Source organism: Callorhinchus milii, unplaced genomic scaffold, assembly GCF_018977255.1.
Source record: "Callorhinchus milii isolate IMCB2004 unplaced genomic scaffold, IMCB_Cmil_1.0 Scaffold2, whole genome shotgun sequence".
Classification (NCBI taxonomy): domain Eukaryota; kingdom Metazoa; phylum Chordata; class Chondrichthyes; order Chimaeriformes; family Callorhinchidae; genus Callorhinchus; species Callorhinchus milii.
Window position 1 is genome coordinate 9,940,801 of NW_024704743.1, and position 20,977 is coordinate 9,961,777.

The window sequence follows — 20,977 nt, forward strand, 5'->3', positions numbered from 1 at the left end:
AGGGTCCCAGACAGTCGAGTAAAGTACTTTGAAACATCCCCCTGATGAGAAAGGTGTTTCTCTGCCTCTCTAATTGTGTGGGTATCTGTTTCTCGCTAATCTGAACTTATCTGGTTGGATCTTGTTACTTGCCAAGTTGCTCCCTCCTACCTCTTTGACTTGCTGACTCCCTACCAACCTGCCTGCTTCCTCTGCTGATCAGACTCCGGCCTGCTCCATGTCTCCCGCCCGACCCACCCTACCATCGGTGGCCGGGCTTTCAGCCTCTCTGCCCCCACACTCTGGAACTCCATCCCACGATCCCTTCGCCTCGCTTCCTCCTTTGCATCGTTTTGGGACGTCCTCCCGACGTGAAAGACACTCTATAAATGTAATTTTGTTGTTGTTGTTGCCTCATTTTCCCGGTTCAGTCTCACACCATTAAAATCATGAGTCTTGATACTTCATTGCACAAGTAAAAAAATTCCCAAATCGCAGCTTGACTTGACGTTGACATTGGAGTAATTGGAGTAAAAGTGTGGAGAGTCAGGCATGTGGAAAGTCACTGTATGTAATAATAATAATAATTAGGCTGTGCCTGTTGCAGTGTTCTATTGTGTGAATGCCAATGTCTTGCTTCTGTTTGATTGCTGCCAAATCTGGGACAAATAGGAACAGAAAAGCAAATGTTGAGAACATAAAAAAACCACAGGAAAATCAGTATCCAAATGAAGACTAAATTTCAGAATTTTCAAAACCTCTGCACAATCTTACATTTTAGGGCAATGGACTCAAAGCCTTGGGAGAGGAGAATAAAGAATTAGGGTGTAGGGAAGGGGAAAATGACGTATGTCATCTATTTATAATCTACTGATGAAAGTTAAACCATACAAGATCACAAGATTGGTTTAAATTAAGAGGAACCTTCGACCTGTCTGATCTCATCCCTTCAGAACCCCCTCCACCCCACCCATCACAGCATCAAGCTGTTTATAAATGAGTTCAGGATCCAGTCCTCAACCACCTTTACCAGCAAACTACAGTTGTTAGTTACCCTCTGAGTGAAGAAATACTTCCTGGTGTCTGCTGTGTACTCTGGGACCCTGCGTGAAGGGTGCTGTATTGTCAAGCTCTAATGTCACGGTGCATTTGGAAGTATTGTTCTGGTTTACTTTCTCAATCCCATTTAAAATGTTATATAACTCTGTAAGGTCTCATCTGACACAACTCTTTTGAAGTCTGAGTCAATGAAATATAAAATAACAGCAATTAAACAATCTTACAACTAGAAATGACCTAATTAGTCTTTGCTAATGAGCTTGACTCACTTTTCACTGGTTAAATGAAGAAAAATTATGTAATCTGCTGTTCGGGAGTAAGAGTGTCATATTTCAGTGAATAATTAATTATAGAAAAAGATTAAATAGATTCTTATTCCGAATTACTGATGCTGATTTAATACATGGGTAAACTTGCTCTGCAGATCAACCAAATGTAAAGGGAATGCCCAAGAATCAATGTCCAATCTGTGGTGAGGTAGGAGTTACCATCTGTGGCAGAAGTTCTGCTGGGCTAGTTGGAGAAAGATCAGCCAGGGTTGACATTCCCAATCGCTGTATAATGTTCCCTGATGGAAAATGCCCATATTTGCAGATGTCAGGCTAGGAAAGAATTGGTCTTATCTGTTCTTCCCATGCTCTATAGCCTGCCCTCCCTCAATGGGGTTAATAACATTCTGAAACAGGATAAATTAAGCATAAATGGCTTGAGCTCTGGACAAACCATTTTGAAATGTAAAGTGCATCTTGTGGAGGCAAACCATATACATCAAGTCAATGCATGAGAACTCTGCAATGAGTTTGGAGCAGAGTTCCCATGAGTGGGCAGAGCATATATGAGGTTCCCCTCATGAGAGGCATTTTATGGCCAAGACACTTTTCTGGCACTTCTATCATTTTACATTTTGGTTTTCCTGTTCTGAGGCTTTTCAATCCCACTATCACGAGGAACTACCACATGGGTAATATAATAATAACAGTCACCTTTGCATTTGGTATTGAGCCTTTCACATTGAGAGGATGTCTCAAAGCAGTTCATAGAATTTACTGTGGAATAACTGTGTATTTGTAGGCAAATGTGACAGTCCAATTGCACACTGCAACATCCGACAAACAGCTATATTTTATGTAATGATAAAATAATCCTTGCATTTGGTATAGCGCCTTTCACCTCGGGAGGATGATCCAAGGTGATTCACAGGATTCACAATCGCACACAGTAAAGTTGCACAAACAACCATGAAACAAATGATTTTTTAAATTTTGTATTTGGCGAATTTGTTAGCCAGGACAACTGGGAAAAACTTCCTTCTCCTTTCCAATAGTGCCTTGGAATCTTTAACGTCCACCTGAACAGGCAGTTGGGACTTTGGTTTAATCTCTCTTTCTAACAATGGCACCTCTGACAATGAACATCCCCCCACCCCTCCCAGAACCCCAAAAATCATCTTAGATTATGTGATTTCAAATCCTGATGTGGGCAGGAAGCCACATTCTTCTGATTTAGAGACAATGGTACTACCAACTGAGCCATCTTGGCACACCCTTATTTGGAGGATTGTTGGCCAGGACTCCCTTCTCTTTTTGATTAGTAATGAGTGATCAGCATTTGTGGAACCGTGTCCCAGTAAGAGTTAGTGCCCTCAGAGGAAAAGAGGATAATTTGAGAGAATTTAAGAAAAAAACTTTCTTGAAAAGATAATAGCAACTTGTACTTATATAGTACGTTTCCATAGGACAACGTATCGAAGGATGAAAGCATCTTGATTACCTCACATAGTTGGCTCAGTTTAGGTAGACAGTCTAAAATAAAACTGTATGAAGCAAGGGAAAGGGAGGAACTGTGGCACTAAACTAATTATTGACTAGGGCAGAAAGGAAAGTATTTCTTCACTGTCAGATGGACTAAACTCTTGGATATCCAGTGAGTTTTCTTTTACATTTTAAAATAACTTTGTGTATATAACAATATTTAAAATATCTAATCATTTAATCTAGACTAGAATTCGAATATAGTCCATTTATGTCTGAGTAACATTTAAATACATACTCTATTAATGTTCATTGTCTTAATTCATCTGCATTCCAAAAAGCTAAGAAATTAAGCAAAAATATTACAGTCTTTGAAAATATGCCTCAGATGATTGTTTGTGCTCAAGAGTTATTTAGAACCCCTTGGATTGAAATTCCATCTCGTCTAGATTTATTCTATTTTCAAGGCATTTCGGTGCATCCAGAAGTTGGCAAATTCTTAATTACAGTCTTAGTTTTTAAACTGTTTTTCTGTAAGTTCCTTTAATAATGATAGAATACAGGCATTTTAAAACTGAATTCAACAATTTGCCAGATTCAGACACTTCTGAAACGGTGTATAAATAGAACAAATCCAGATCCAGGTGAAATTTCCTCCCCACCTATTTTCTCAATGACAAAGAAAATTCATTAACATTTTTCATCCAAGGCTGATTCCTTTGAATAAAGTGTCAATGGCTTGCCAGAGGATTAAGATGAAAGGTGGGTGGGTTTGACTGTATCTGTAGCATCCTTGCTTAGGTTTCAGTGGGTCCCAATGTGATGTGCAGGGTTACCTGTTGCCCCGGTCATGGTCTACTGTTTTATAGCTGCCCTCAGCCTTGTGTGAAAGGACCACCCACTCTCCTTCCTGATGTGGGACTTGAACGCACAACATTCTGCCTCAGAGGGGAGAGCCCTAACAACTAAACCTGGTTGACACACGTATCTAACCCCATTTCTACTCTGATCAGCAAGGTTGCTCCCCAGTGATCAATTAAACTCTTTAATGCATTCGCGTTTAGCCTGCATCAATGGGATTAACGCCTTACTGTATACTTGTTCCTCGATCCGTCTGGTCTAAGAAAAAACTGAACCAACTACCAGGTTGACTTGCATTCTCCGTTAGCAATGATGTTAATAACACGTGGCCAAGCAGTGCAGGTTTTGGTGGTCCCTGCGCTCTCGGCTCTGGAGGAGGAATCTCTCGCCTCCCCAAGGTTTCTGCAGTGTGAGTGGTGGCGGGGTGGATGGGGCGTGGCTGAGCAGCTTAATCCTGTGCCTTCTATTGTTTTTTGTTCGTCCTGAAATGGGCTGTCCTAAAATATCTGGGACCTGTCAGGATGCTGGAATGCCTTTGGTTGGTAAGAATAGCCCTCGATGTGACGGGGAGAGAGAGGATATGTCTGGGGCTCTTTTGTCTTCACAGTTGGCATAGAGAAGAGTGTGTGAAGGTGAAGGCACCGCTTCTCGCTCATCTATCAGGTTTGCATTTCCAGCGGCGATCAAACAGAGGACAGCAGTTTGTAGATGGGTCTTATTGTTTTAAGAAAACGGGGAGGGAAAACTTTCCTGTTTTTTTTTGCAAATTAAATTAAATAAAAATGATGTGACAATTTGTTTACTTACATTTTTTTCCCTTCCTTTTAGCAGCCGAGGTGATCGCTGGAACTTCTCTGGAGGGAAAAGTCCACTTGTTTTCTGGGTGACAATGGCTTGGTGGGACAGCCTGGGTTTGGTGACTCTAACTCTGAACTACAACATCACAATAGTTGGTGAGTACAAGGTGCTATTCTATTAAAGTTTTCCATTGGCCTATTTAATAAAGCTTGGGACTTGGGACGTCTTGGGACGTCCTCCCGACATGAAAAGGTGCTATACAAATGAAATTGTGTATTTTATTGTAAGACTGCATTATAATCTTCAGTCCTTACAATTAAAAGTTCACTTCAGGATTCTTTCCTGATTGTTGGATGGCTTGTATCATTATTTTTTACTATAGAATAATATAATTTGTGCTAATCTCAGGGTTCTAATTCTGAATAAACCGAATAAACAAGAGTTCAAGGTCAGGATTGATAAAACACGAGGGTATTGTTGGACTTTTTTTTCTTTGCACCTGTTGCCTACTGATGGAACCTTGAAATAACTTGTTCAGTGCTAAACCCTAATTACTATGTGATCATTATTGAAACATTATTTAGTTTTTATTTTGATTAATCCACTAATTTTTAAAATAATTTTTTTTAAATTTTGGACAGTTTTGCCTACAAAATACACGTTCACTACACTTTACAGCAATTACTTACAAAACATTTTGAGATGTTCTCCTGATATGAAAGGAGCTATGTCAAATGCAAGGATTATTATTGTATGCAGAGCAACCCCATTACAATTCAGGTTCAATGCCTAAGTGCCCATGTTAAAAGTGAATGGGAAAAATGTCTGACTTCTAGGATGTCAGATCATCACTGCCGTGACTTCCTGAACATTGTATTTGGGTGCTACTTGTAAGAAGCAGCTCTGACACATTCTTATAGGAACTAATATCTTGGGATAGATTATATAGTTTTGGGCAAGACATGTGCATGCAACTGCCAGGATGGTCAAAGGCAAAATGGATGGACCTTGGTCTTCTTTCTTCTAGCAATTCTTATGTTCTTAGGACATCACTTTCTTCACAAAGTGACATCAATGGTGTTTCCTGTGTATACGCACATTGTGCAGGAGGTGCTGTAAGTGGCGATCTGACCATCTGTACATCACCTATTTCTTAGGAAGTTGGCTGGTCAGTGCGCGTAGCTGGGTGCAATGCACTTCAGGTTTGCATGGAAACACAGTGGACCTGCACTCTTAAGTGAACCTTCAGTCACCTTGGGCATGTTCTAACAGGGTTGCCTGTAGATGTGTATCCTTTGTATATATTGATAAAAGCTATTGTTGAAAGCTGCTATATATTTACAGATTATTATTGTTGTTTTCCCACATTGATGCTGTTTAAATCACGAGAATTGTATCACACTCCATTGTTTTACACCCCACTCCTCTTATGGTAAAACTCAGCATTAGGGGATGCAATTATCCTTTCAGGAGTTGAGTGCTGGCCTGTGGAGTCATTAAATGGGCTCCTTCAGAGTAAGGTTATTAAGTGCAAGGACAGGGAGCATAAGGGATTGAGGGAGATGCATTATTGTAAAAAAACACTGTAAAAAAAATTTCCGTTAGCGAACCGCAGAACTGTCAGCGAGAGCAAGGAACCCATAAGAAATGTTTTTACAGTAAAAATCTGGGGTTTGTGTTACAGTTGTTTGGGAAGTGAACAGTTATGTAAAGCTCCAATGTGAGGAAGGGTGGAGGGGTGTGGGGGAGTGGATAAAATGCATTTTAAATGTGGAATTTATAACACAGTGATTGGGAATTATTGGGTCTGCAGTAGATACAACCTCCAACCTGACATACACGTCTCAATGACCATGAAAGCTGGACCACTGTGCTACCAACTGCACCAGGTTCAGTTGGTAGCACTGTCACAGCTGAATCAGAAGGTTGTGGGCTCACGCTCCACAGACTGTGAGCTCACAGTCAAGAGATGCATTATTGGAGGTGCTGTCCTTTGGACGAGTTGGGAGGATGTCTCAAAGTGCTCTACAGAATTTACTGTACAGGGTAGTGACTGTATATTTTGCAGGTAAACGCGACAGCCAATTTTGTGCACATCAGTATCCCACAAACAGCCACAAAATGAAGGATCAGCTTCATAGAATCATAGAATATTACAGCACACAAGGAAGCCATTCGGCCCATCTTGCCTGTACCAGCTGTTTGGAAGAGCTACCCAATCAGTCCCACTCCCCCGCTGTTTCCCCATTTCCTTGCAAAATTTTCCTTTTCAAGTACCTATCCATTCCCTTTTGAAAGTTATTATTGCATCGGTTTCCACCACCTTTTCAGGCCGTGTATTCCAGACCATAACAACTCGCTGTGTAAAAAAAAATAACTCCTCATGTCCCCTCTGGTTCTTTTGCCAATTATCTTGAATCTATATCCCTTGGTTAACTACCCACCTGCCAGTGGAACGAGTTTCTCCTTGTCTACTCTATCAAAATCCCTCATAATTTTTAATATCTCTATTAAATCTCCCCTTAACCTTCTCTGTTCTAAGGAGAATAATCCCAGCTTCTCTAGTCTCTCCACATAACTAAAGTCCCTTATCCCTGGTACCATTCTGGCAAATATCTTCTGGACCCTCTCCAGGTCCTTGCCATCCTTCCTAGAGTGTGGTGCCCAGAATTGGACACAGCTGAGGCCTAACCAGTAATTTATAAAGGTTCAGCAGAACTTCTTTGCCTTTATTCTCTATGCCTCTAATTATAAAGCCAAGGATCCCGTATGCTTTGTGAACAACCTATCCTTCCACCTTCAAAGACCTGTGTATGTGAACCCCCAGATCTCTCTGCTTCTGAAGCCCCTGTACCATTTAGTGTATATTGCCTTTCCTCACACTTCTCTGCATTAAACTTCATCTGGCATGTGTCTGCCTTCTGTGAATCCCGTGAAAAGCTTTGAGTATCTTGATGATGTGTTAAGGCACTATATCAAGTGCAAGGATTATTGTTATTATTATCATTTTTCCATATTCAGACTTTGAAGAAGGGAAAGGAAAAATCAGCTTGCGTCCCTGCTCCCGATTGCTATCCATTGATCTTTCCTAGAGGGTTATGTGTGTGAATGGCCTGAGAGTGTGATGCCCTCTGTGGTTGAGCAGCCCTGTTGGCACTCAATACCGCAGCTCACACATGACGAATAGTCAATTGGGCAAGAAGAAAAATAAATCTTTGCATTTGATATAGCGCATTATCATATCTTTGAGATGTCTCAAAGCACTTCACAATATCTACTGTAAAGTGAATTGACTGTATATTTTCTGGGAGAAACACGGCAGCAGTGTCCCACAAACAGTCTTGGATTGAAGTGACCAATTTTTATGGGTACGGGGAAAAGGCAGGTAAATGGGACTGAAAGCATTGGTCTTTAAAAAGGGCCAGCACAGAAATGATGGGCCGAATGGCCTTCTTCTCTGCTGTAAATTTAATAATGGATTTATATGGTTATATGGCACACTTTAATTCCTTCAATTAATAATCCCTTAAAAAAAATTGGTCACTCAATCCACGACTGTTTGTGGGCTGCTGTGTTTTGCCCACAAAATATACAGCTAAATCACTTTACAGTATATTCTGTGAAGTGCTTTGAGAAGTCTTGAAGATGTGATCAGGCGCTATATCAAATGCAAGGATTATTATTATTTTTAATTCACTAAACTACAAGACTTGCAACCAGTGAACTACAATTCTGTTCGGAATTCACACAATTAAGTTTACGAGCAAAATAATTTCAAGCATTAGATTGTGTGCTTGCAGCAGCAAAGTATCCCCTTTTCCTTCTCAGTTGATAAGCGATGTGAACACAAACACTCTGCAATCAAAATGGCAGTACTCCAAGAAGGTGCTAGCTCCAGTTAATCTCCATCTGGAAAGGACCAAAACGGGTGATCCCTGATCCTCAAAAGTCATCCCTTGGTGCCATAGCCTCAATCCAAAAAAGAAATGAAAACTGAGTAGAGTTGCAGATAGATACATCCAGGTAATAAAATAATAATCCTTGCATATGAAATAGCACCTTTCACATCAGCAGGATGTCTCAAAACGCTTTACAGGTTTTACAGTGAGGTGTAGTGACTATTCCATGGGGAATGGGGCAGCTAATTTGCTCCCAGCAATTCAGCACATGCACAATTTGCTGTTTAAAGATCCTTATGTGAATCCTGCTATTGAGACTCTAACATAATTTTGGTTCCCTTTATTTTTTCAGGGAAGATCTGGATAACAGTGATGGTGCTGCTCAGACTACTTGTGATAATTGTGGTGGGTTACCCCTTGTATCAGGATGAACATGCACGGTTTGTTTGCAACACCATGCAGCCGGGATGTTCCAACATCTGCTTCGATGCCTTCTCCCCTGTGTCTCACTTCCGATTCTGGTTTTTACAAGCCATGGCCCTTTGCCTGCCTTTGGCCATGTTTGTGGTGTACGTGGCCCACAAGGTAACTAGCCAAATTGCAAGGGAAAGCGTGCACCAGTTCCCTGAAAACCTCCCGAAAGTTTCGGTGATTGGACGGGAACAAGCGCCCTGTGGAAGTGCATATTTAATCAGGAACAGTTCGGAGTCAGGACTTCGCTTGTATCAAAGCCGTGATGAACGGAACCAAGTCAATGAAGATTTCAGGATGAGGCAAAACATTCCTCATTTCTGTGAGGCATATATATTGCAATTGCTGGTGAGGATGCTGTTGGAAGCTGGGTTCGGTGTTGGACAGTACTATTTGTTTGGGTTTTTTGTCCCTAATATATTCATCTGCTACAGACATCCTTGCAGCAGCAACATAGACTGTTACACCTCCAGACCCACCGAGAAGACTCTTATGCTTCATTTTATGCTTGGAGCTGCCGGATTCTCTTTGGTGCTGAATTTCGTGGAGTTGCTTCATGTCATCAAGAGAGCTTCGAGTCAAAACCGTAAGAATAAATCTCTGACACAGAATATTTGCCGAAGGGAACCGTATTGTGTTCTCCCGAATCGGGCTCATGTGTTCCCCGGACACAAAGTCGTTCAGGAATATGGAGCACAAGCGAGGAGAAGGCGGGGCAGCGGTGTGAGTGTAGACAGCGACTTATCAGCAAAATCCCAGCAGAGGGAAGGAACCTCTCTGCACTCTGGTGTCCAGTCAGAGCACATAGCTCTGCCCAATGCCAACAGCAATAACACACACCTCACCGCAGTCCCATCGAGCTCCAGGTCCACGGAAGACTACACTGAAGAAGAGGGCAGTGAGGTGGTGCTGTACGCAGGAGAACAGAGAGCAGTAGCTCGGGGATTCAGCGGACACTCAAGTGGTGACAACCCGGTGATCCCGACAGATCAGCAAGGCTTCAGATCGCGCCAGCTCCCGCTGCAAAGACCCATGGAGCCTCTGTCAGTCAGCAAGCAGCTGATAGAAGAGTATAAGTTTGTTCACCTGCAATCTAAAGATTTGCAGACATTCCTTGGTACAGGTGGCAGGATGAAGAAATCTGAATGGGTTTGAAGCTGGGAAGACATAGACAACATAGACAAAGCAACAACAGATGTTTGGCTGAAATGTTACTCCTGAACTTTGCTCTCTTTGGGACAGTAGTGTTAGTGAGTGTATGTAATAAGTGCAGCAATAGGGTGGTGGCAAGGGCAGCACTTATTTACCACTGAGGATATCAGGCTCAAAGGATATTGGACAAACACATCCTTACTTAAGAAACAAGAACAAAAATATGTTTTTGAATACTAGACCCCTCCCCTCCCGCCTCGACTTCCCAATAATGGTGGTAATACTCCCAGCCCCGCTTAAATAACTGTTTGAACCCTAGGAGTGGTCACTCAATCCATAGTTGTTTGTGGGACACTACTGCGTGCAATTGGCTCCTGCGTTTTGCTCGCAAAATACACTCACTCCACTTTAGAATATATTCCGTGAAGCGCTTTGAGATGTCCTCCGGATGTGAAAAGAACTATATCAAATACAAGGATTATTACTATTACTATTGTGATTATATTGATTTTTAGTTAAGTTGGTACCCTATACAATGACATTGAAAGTTCTCCAACCCAAGATCCAAAACATTCATCACTAAAACATTCATCAATGCCACCTTGTAGACATTATCTTGGAAGTTCTTAAAAAGAGCTGCAGAAAAAAATCTTCAAAATTAAGATTGAATTTACCTGTAATTTGTTTCCAAAATAATGTATGATCTTGAAGTTTAAGACAATGTTTACCAAAGCTAAGACTCCTGGAGTTTAAATACTATTTGGGATCTCTCTATATTCCATTTAACTCTGAAAAAAAATCAGTCACATCAGTGTTAAACGGAGCACTCTTAAACAGAGTTACATTGCACTCACATTTTGCAAAAATGTGCTTGGTTGAACAAACCAACACAACAAACGTCTTTATTGAAATCACTAATGCAGTAATGCTGCAAACTGGCAGAAATGCTCAGAAATATAGAAATGATTGAAGAAGGGTGGATGTTGTCTTGTATTGGTGAGCATCAGCATTCTTTTAATAGATGTTTTATTTAATTAGGAAGATAGCTTGCATTTGGTTCTGAGCATGTGTTTCCAATGATAAATTCATATCCAGTAATAATGCCATTCTCTGTTCTGGTTTATTTCCGTAAGCAGTAGACCAATAAATAAATCTTTTCTACAATTCTTGCTGTCATTCTTTTAGTCTCTTAAATTGTTTCGGCTGGAGGAGGATATATGAATTCTTTCACACAAGTAGCTGAGGTTGAAGTAAAAATAATAAAGGTAAATACTTGGCTCATTATTTTATTTTTCTCAACAATGTTGTCCTTTGGATGAGACGTTAAACTCAGGTCCCATCTATTTGTGGATGGACAAAGGTTGATTTACAAAGATGCCGTGAGACTATTCAAAAAGAGAAGGGAGTTTCTCCAATTGGATAAAAATTCCCCGGATAAAATTGATCATTCACTTCATGACTGATCGTGGGGCATTGCTGAGTGTAAAATTGGCTGCGGCTTTCACTATAAATACACAGTCACTGCACTTTACAGTAAATCTTGTGAAGTGCATAAAGAATCCTCCTGACATGAAAGGCGCTAAATCAAATGTAAGGATTAATATTCTTATTTCACCTTCATTGCTCCCTTTCCTAAACTAGTGACTCTTGTTTGTAGTGACAAACATATTTACATTTCCTAAAGGAGTGACACAAATGCTTTAGAGACATCCTGGTGACATGAAAGAGACATGAAAGGCACTATATAAAGTAAATTGTATCGTAAATGATATTATGTGTTGAACTATGGATCCGATCCTTTCCTACATTTTGCTGAAGTGGCCATTCTTTAACTCTGAGCACATTTTTTAAGCTCTGAACAAAAGAAAGAGAACTTTCATTTTCGTGGTGCCTTATCCCATCAACTGTCTTAAGTCATTGCTGTCAAGTCTATTCACTTTTTTGTAGGGAAATCATGCAGCCATTTGCACCAGCAAAGTGCCACGAACACAGGATGAATGACCATTTACTTTAAAGGACAGAGCACTGGGAGAAACTCACTTCTCTTTTTGAAAAGTGCCTTGGGATCTTTAACGTCCACCCAATTGCAGGCAGTCAGGACTTTGGTTTAAGTAATGTAGTCGTGCCCCACTCTATTATGAACCAGAGTGTTATCAGTGTGGAGTCTGTAGCTCAGTGGTTAGAGCACTTGCTTTGCAAGTGAGAGACCTGAGTTCAATTCCAGGCAGAGGGCGAAACCTTGGGCAAGTTTCCTTACTCCACACGCCTAATAATAATCCCTTCAAAAACAATAATAAATTTGTAATTTTCAATCTACGACTGTTTGTGGGACATTGCTGTGCGCAATTGGCTGCCGCGTTCGCCCACAAATATACAGTCAATTCACTTTACAGTATGTTCTGAGAAGCGCTTTGGGACGTCCTCCTGACCTGAAAAGCGCTATACCAAATGCAAGGATTATTATTATTATTATTTTGATCTCAAATCTAGACATGGGGCTCGAACCCATGGTATTCTGTACTAAAGACAAGAGTAGCAACTGATCCAAAATGGGTTGCTCAAAAGTGTGAGCATTCAATATGACAGTGTTATCTTACTGAAAGACAACCAGAACTATCAATGATCCACAAATATGATCCTGTCATGCATCTGAAGCCCAGAATGTCACCTAGTCTTAGCCTGTAAGACTATTTTTATCTTGAGATTAAAAGGCGGCAGAATTGTGGAAAATTCTTAAATCCAATCTTGATACTTCTGTAGGTTTTCCGCAATTTCTAAAAAGAACCAGTTTCCAAATTAAAGTTGAATTTAAGAATTTTCCACAGAAACTGTGTTGGTCAGTCATATGTTTTTAAGACAGAAGGTCTTAGAGGCCAAGATTAGGTGGAATTTCTCACCTCTTATATTCAAACCATTTGCTTTACAAACTGTGCTACATTTGTGCCAATACCACAGTTTCTATTTTCAGCTCCTTTATATTTCTGGCACCAGTTTGTGGCACCTTTACATCTAAAATGGGCTGACATTATGGAAGTAACATGAGTGAGCGTAATATGAGCTACTTCAACCACTGGGGGAGTTAAAAATATGGCACCAATCTTCATCCTCACAACTTTAAAAATGGAAAATATGGGTTTCATTGCCAATAGCCCTTCAGCACCATCTTAATAACAAAATGCAAGAATTATCTACTGCATACTGTGAGATAATTTCAAGTGGTGGATCTCAAAGGCTTCTATTCTTTTTGTTTGAAAGTTTTGTTTAGTTGAGTTCTTTTGCACCATCCTTTCAGAATCTGCTAACATCCTGACTAGAAGAATCGATTTGGAATAAAATGTTGTAGCTATAAATCCCAATGCCCCACAAACAGCTATGATGTGAATGATTTGTTTCATCTGAGGTATTGTTGACCAGAATACCAAGAGAAACTCCACTTTTTGAATGGGACATGGGATCTTTAACATTCACCTGAACAGGCAAACAGGACCTTGGTTTACTCTCTTATCCAAAGATCCTGCACTGATAGCACAACCTCAGCACTGCACAACATAGTCTGCCTAGACTGTATGAGATTATATATAATATATAATCAGGGAAACCAGCTGTTGAGGACTACTCAACAATGTTAATATAATAATAATAATAATCCTTGCATTTGATATAGCGCTTTTCAAGTCGGGAGGACGTCCCAAAGCGCTTCACAGAACACACTGTAAAGTGAATTCACTGTATATTTGTGGGCGAACGTGGCAGCCAATTGCGCACAGCAATGTCCCACAAACAGTCGTAGATTGAAAATGACCAATTTAATTATTGTTTTTGGTTTTTTGGAGGGATTATTATTATTATATGCATTCAAAACAGGAAAACAAAAAGAAGTTAAATTATTACATTATTCCTACATACAGAGACCTGAAGGGATCTTGTCATGGGGATAATCAATGCATCATTAAAGAATGCCGCTTAGAGAGATGAGCACAAAAAGCGTATACTGGAAAAGAATACATTATTGGGGAAAAGAGAAGGTTGAGGGCTGAGCTGATCAAGGTATTTAAAATTATGAGGGGTTTTCATCGAATCAATACAAGAATTTACTTCCACCAATAACTGAGAGAGAATCAATTTAAGTTTGTGAACGAGAAAATGGGGAGATTAGGAGAATTGTTTTCACTCAGAGTAGTTAGGATATGAAGTGCCCTGCTTGGAGAGGTAAAATCCATATTGCTCTTTGAGAATTAACTAGACAGGTTAACAGAGACAGCTACTGGTGTATAGTAAAGGTGAGGTAAGTGAAATTGAAAGAAATGCTCTTGAGGAAGCTGGCACAAATACGATGGGCTGAATGGCCTTCTTCTGTGCCATGGATTTCTATTGTTCAATGTACTTGATCACACAACACACAAATGCCAAAGTCCTAAATACGTTATACCTGCATCAGCCAAATTTATGTGACTATTCTGACATGTAGTTTACAACAACTCCCAGAGTTCTTAATAATAATAATAATCCTTGCATTTGATATCGTTCCTCATCAAGTCTTTGAGACGTCTCAAAGCGCATCACAGAATATGCTATAAAGTGTATTTTGCGTGGGCGAAACGCGGCAGCCAATTGCGCGCAGCAGTGTCCTACAAACAGTTGTGGATTCTTTTTTTATTTTAAAATAAAATTAACTGTTTTTATTTAATGTTAAAACTATTTTTTAATTGTGGCGTCCTTTGTTGCATGATGGGGGATGTCAATGGTGTTGGTGTCTCATATCTGTGCCACTCTACTTAGCTCAGAGTGACTTTGTCTCATGTCAGCGTCACTCTGTCTCAGGTGACACTCTGTGTCAGTTCATGAAAGGTCTATGTAACAGTGATTTGTTGTTGTGTCACAGGTTAGAGTCTCTGTGTCTCATATCAGGATCACTGTGTCTCAAGTCAGGGTTATTTTTCCTCAGGTCAGTGCTATTAGTGCTGAGGTGTGTCTGAGATCAGCGTTGCTGCTGTGGTCAATTGCTAGGTTTTATTAATTTTATTAATGGTAATTTGCTTTTATTCACTACAGGATGACATTAGTGATCTCACTGAGATTCTACTACACAACAACAAACAAATTACATTTGTATAGCACTTTCATATCAGGACATACTATTAAATGAGTTCATCATCGACGACTATGTCTTGAGCCATCATGCCTTGAACCTCGGGAACTCCCTGCCTCAATCACTTCATCTTATCTCCTCTTTGCCTTCTATCAAATCGAACCTGAAGTCTTGAACATGCCTACGGTCACCTCCCCTTTCTCCCCAGCTTGACCTCAAACTCCTACATTGTTGAGCACACTCTGAGATGCTATCCCATGTGAAGAGCACAATGTCAATGCAAGTTGCTGTCGTTGGATCCTGTCTGTCATCACATTGTTTGATTATGCTGGTGAGGAAAACATAAGTTAACAAAAGTACCTATCTTCATTGATAAATGTCTGGAGGCAGCTCGCGTGCTAACTGAGCTTGGAATATTAATGGTGATAAATAATCTCTGCGTTTGATATAGCGCCTTATCATGTTGATGTCAAAGTGCTTCACAGGATTTTATTATGAAGTGTAGTGACTATACTTGAAGGCATAAGCAGGAATTTATGCACAGCGAAGTCCCACAAGCATCCATGTGAATGACGAATTTAATGGGAGGGGGGGGGGGGGGGACAAATGCTGCATTCCCCCAACACTACAGCTTAGTATCAGCTTAGACTGTGAGTTCTTCCTGGTGGGGCTTCAACCCACAAATTTATAGCTCTGAGACGAACGTGCTACGACCTAAGCCATTGTTATCTATCTTTCCAATAAAGGTAGATAATCGGGACACAGACAAGTGTGGCTCCACTCTAGGTTTCAGATTGTGTACTGGAGGTTTTTTATTCAATTTGGAGCCAGGCTGCATATGGTCAGCAGCTGTGAATACACACAATGACTGTCAGTGTGTTTTATGTGCTTCATGCAATGACCGTGTTCCTTTGAGGCCTGTTGTAGCTCTTTCCTGCATCTCCGGCCAGTGCCTCATCTGAACCAAGGATGCTCCCAGTCCCTTTATAGGAATAATTTCTCTGGTTAAAGATTAAATAACATGTTTTTTGATGAATGAAGAGTTAATTTAAACATGCTTCTAAAAAGTCTTACTTTTCCAGCCCTGCAGCAGTCTTATAATCACTCCCAGTTACACCATAACTTCAGATCCGATATTCAGCAGCAGAACATAAAGAAAATTAGTTTTGCAGATGCCATGGGTTGAAATTTGTGCACTTAGTTTTGAAACTTTAGCGGAAGTCAATACTCGAAGGGATAGTGGCAAAAAGTCTGAAACAATGATTATACTATGAATCACTGCTGAAGAATATGTCTGTTCCCTGGCAAAGACAATCCCATTGTTCCAAGCTGTTGAATTGATGGAAACCATCAGGGCTACTGAACAACCTGACAGTTGATGAAATGTGTGCATGGGAAATGAGCAAGTGGATAGAGAAGCTGGGACTCAGAATATAATGATGTTCAACAGAGTTGACAATACATCATTCGCAAAGTGCAAGTGGCCGACTCAATTGCAATTTCTGTTTTTGCGACTGAAATTGTGGGCTTCACTCTCAATTTCTTGGAAAGAAAAATTGCATAAATATCATGATCCTTTTTTTCTGGTCAGCTAGATGTCTAACACATATGGAAACCCATCACTGTGCTAAAGAGTATCAAACCAGACTGAAAGTTCCACATACGTGCACTGTCTCCCCAGAGGGGTGGACCCTGCTTACCTGAATCCGGAAAGTATTAGGCACAGTATTTCACAAAGACCCTAGCTAGGGTACTGCTGAAATTCAGCTAGCTAAAACTGCATAGGTTATCATTGAGAGCACTGTCTGCCAAGCTTCCCGCTGCTTGTTCAGCTAGGACCACTGTTCAGGCTTTGGCTTGGGGTGTTAACAGGAGCTGAGTCAGGAGAATCCCTAGTAATTTGTCAGGTGGTCAATTTTTACGAGCAACCGTAAATAAATGACCAATTTATCCAGAGAATTGTTGATTAGGATTAGAAGACCACAAAAAAGTCCCTTCTCTTTCCAAACAGTCATTGGATCTTTACCATCCATCTGAACAGACTGATGGGACCTTCCTTCAACATCTCATTAGAAGTACAGTACCCACATCAATATAATTGATAATAATAAACCTTGCATTTGATATAGTGCCTTACCATGTCATTGAGATGTTTCACAGCACTTCACAGAATAAACTCTAAAGTGAATTGATTACATAATGTGGGTGAAATGCGGCAGCGAAATGTGGCAGCCAATTGCAAACAGTTGTGGATGGAGTGACCAAATTTTTTTTTTGCATTTACATAGTGCCTTTTGCCTCAGGAGAAAGTCTGAAAGTGTGTAACACAGACCTGAGGGTAGGAGCTGAAGGGATGGGGAGCGGAAGGTGATCGAAAGCGCAGTCAAAGATGAACAATTTGATTTGGACTGCACTGGAATGTCAGCTTGGACTGTGAGCTCAAAGACACAAAGTGAGGCTTGAACCCAAAACCTTCTGACTCAGAAGCAAGGACATTACCAACTGAACTAAGCTGTCACTCACTGCTTACATCAACAACAAAAAATTATATTTGTATAGCATCTTTTGCGTTGGAAGGATGTCCCCAGGCACTGACATGAGTTTCTATGAGAGCAAGCAGAGGAAGACAGGGTGTTTTACTAAGTGACCCTAAATCTTTTTCTACCAATATTCTGCATTTTCCATGTGCTATTAAACCCAGCTGTAGAAGCCGCAGACTAGTTAATGTATTCATTACCAATGCATTATGGCCAGATCTTGCTAGAAAAGGCTGACTAATATTTTGTTCTATTTTGAGGTGAGAAATATACAGGGGAGAATATCCTGTGTATGTCTTTAATTTCAATGTTTTTTAATGTGTGGTAAATGGTTGTCAACGTATTAAGACTATTGGTGGCATTAACACTGGTTCTGAAATTCCAACAGAGATTTTATAGCAGTAGTTAAATTTTTATGACAGACTAAAAGCATCAATTTAGCTAATTATTGGAGTTATAAATCCAATTAACTTTAGGCATGCTGAAAATTCTGAATTCTTCTGCAATGTACTCTACTGAGCTTAAGATTTCTTATGAAAGTAAGACTTACAGGCTTACAGCTATTGTCTTACTCTGTAAGTTTGTGAGGAATTTTGGAAAACACTTTTCATTTTGAAGCCGATTTTCCATAGGAACAAAAATGAACTGTGGCAATTTGGCTTCCAAATTAAGAATGATTTTAAGGCACTTCAAACACTTTTCACATTCTTAAATTTTAATTACCCTAAATAATAATAATAATCCTTGCATTTGATATAGCGCATTTCACGTCTTCTAGACGTCCCAAAGTGCTTCACAGAATATACTGTAAAGTGGATTGACTGTATGTTTGTGGGCGAACATGGCAGCCAATTGCACACAGCAGTGTCCCACAAACAGTCATAGATTGAAAATGACCAATTTATTATTGTTTTTTGTTTTTTTTGGAGGAATTATTATTAGGCGTGTGGAATAAGGAAACTTGCCCAAGGTTTCGCCCTGCCTGGAATTGAACTCAGATCTCTCGCTTGCAAAGCGAGTGCTCTAACCACTGAGCTACAGGACTCTTAAATGTAAGAGTATTAGACATTATAGGGCTTCTGAATTATTAGTTTTTGGTCAGCTGAGTGTCTGACAAATGCGGAAACTCATCACCAACCTTAAGAATATCCAAACCAAACTGAGAATTCCATGCATCCCATCTACACATGGAAATCCCAGAGATAGAGCTTCTGAATTTATATGTCACTTTATAGGCCAAGCTTTAGTCTATATTAGTGGACTTGAAAGTCATTCAAGAGAGAAGAAACAGCATAAAATTAAGGTCCTTCATATCAGATGTTCATTTGAGGTCCTGTTAGTATGTTCAGGTAAATGTTAAAGATCCTAAGGCACTATTCAAGAAGAGAGTTTCTCCTGTGTCCTGGCCAACAACCCCCAGATAATATTGGATCATTCACTTCATGGTTGTCTATAGGACATGTTTGTGTGCAAATTGCCTGCTACATTCCCTTACAAAATACACAATTGATACACTTCACAGTAAATCCTGTGAAATGCTTTGAGACTTCATCCTGATGTAAAAGGCGCTATACCAGAGACAACTCTACTTTTGAGGCATCTGTGGTTGAACTGGTCTTTATGGATTTTACTTGAGTGATTACCAGTGGCTGCTGGCATCCAGTGGAGCTATATTATAGCAGAAGTCAGCAAGGTGCAAAAGTAAATAACATGGGGGGAAATTCTCATTCAAAAACTTTTTTAGTGGTAATGAAAGAGATCTGCATTGTACAAAAAGTTTGTCCATTGGCTAAACTGATCTGCCTGTCCAATTGGATATTGTAGAGTTTCTCCCGTATCCTGGCAAACAATCTTCTAGATACCAATTCAAAAACCCTCCAGGTGGTTCATGGTTATCTGTGAGTCCTGATGTGTGCAAAATGGTTGCCGCATTTGCCTATAATTTACAGGCACTTGGTCAGAATAATCTTCAAAGCACTTAGTGAATTTGTTGTCATTGGAGCTATGCCATTATCAAATCCTAGCATTAATATAAATATGTCTATTTACATTTATTCTTTGGATGATACTTATGAATTCTCCTCTGAGGATACCTTAACTATCTAATTAAAACCAGGACAAGAACATTTGCATTGCCTCCCTCATATCCTTCTTTTCACAAAATTGCGTGTCGCTGAGAAATGGTCAATTATACACTGCCTATTGAACGGTAGCTTGGAAATCTGGGACATTACTGCTAATGCAATTCATGGCCACTAGGTGGCAGCGGTGATCAAGTATTGAAAACATTGCAGGTCAAAGGCAATTTCCCGGAGTCTGCAGTAATGTTTCAATGATGGTTCAGGTAAGTAATAATAATAATAACTACTTTACATTAGAAGATCAGCCATGATTGAATGGCGGGGCAGGCTCGAAGGGCCGAATGGCCTACTCCTGGCCTACATGATATGTTATGTTTATTTCAGCTCAAACCAGTGCTATCACTTCCTAACCACCACTCATCACCTTCAATCTCACTAATTCCAACTTTTTAATGAGTCTTCTCACCTGCCTGCTGTCTAAGGTCCTTGAGAGAGCCGTCACCTCCCAGCTTCGCTCTTTCCTCTTCACCCACTCCCTCCATGAGCCCCTCCAAACGTGTTTCTATGCTGCCCACAGCACGGAAACTGCTCTGGTCAAGGTCACAAATGACATCCTGACCATGTGTGACCAGGGCTCCCTCTGCCTCCTCGTCCTCCTCGACCTCTCCACCGCCTTTGACACCGTGGACCACTCAATCCTCCTCCACCGCCTCTCCTCCCACCTCAACCTTCAAGGTTCTGTCCTTGACTGGTTCATGTCCTACCTCTCACACCGCCTCCACTTTGTCTCTGCAAACACCTTCTCCTCCAGGCCCCGCACCGTCTCGTGCGGCGTTCCTCAGGGCTCTGGCCTCGGTCCCCTCTTCACCCTCTACATGCTCCGCCTTGGTGACGTCATCCGCAGACATGGGCTAAATTTCCATATGTACGTGGATGACACCCAACTCTATCTCTCTGCCTCCACCCTCAACTCCAGGACTACTGACGTCCTGACCGACTGCCTGTCCGACATCAAGTCCTGGACAAGGGACAACTTTCTCCAACTCAACGTCAGCAAGACCGAGGCCCTCCTGGTTGGCTCCCGCCAGTGCCTCCGCATCTCGGGCACTGGCAGCATCAGCCTCCGTGGCTGCTCACTCAACCTCACTAAGCCAATCAGGAACCTGTGTGTCTTGTTTGTCCCTGCACTGTCCTTTCTCCCCCACATCCGCGCCATGACCAGCACGGCTATATAAATCCAAGTTGCTGCTGTTGTTGTCGCGTACCACCACCTCCGCAATATTGTCAGACTCCGCTACTG

General features: G+C 40.8%; 1 protein-coding gene across 1 annotated transcript; it reads left to right on the forward strand.

Moving 5' to 3' along the window:
* Positions 1-4,218: 4,218 nt before the first annotated feature.
* LOC103178639 (gap junction gamma-1 protein) lies at positions 4,219-10,326 on the forward strand. The gene is made up of 3 exons (XM_007893483.1): positions 4,219-4,313; positions 4,479-4,603; positions 8,700-10,326. Exons 2-3 carry the CDS (start codon positions 4,540-4,542, stop codon positions 9,971-9,973), a joined length of 1,338 nt encoding a protein of 445 aa, XP_007891674.1. The 5' UTR covers positions 4,219-4,313; positions 4,479-4,539; the 3' UTR covers positions 9,974-10,326.
* The last annotated feature ends 10,651 nt before the right edge of the window (positions 10,327-20,977 follow it).

Excerpts from the sequence above, each read along its gene's own strand:
- LOC103178639 (XM_007893483.1), top strand. The coding sequence starts at position 4,540 with ATGGCTTGGTGGGACAGCCTGGGTTTGGTGACTCTAACTCTGAACTAC. Across the intron at positions 4,604-8,699 it reads CTACAACATCACAATAGTTG|GGAAGATCTGGATAACAGTG; the intron begins GTGAGTACAAGG and ends TTATTTTTTCAG.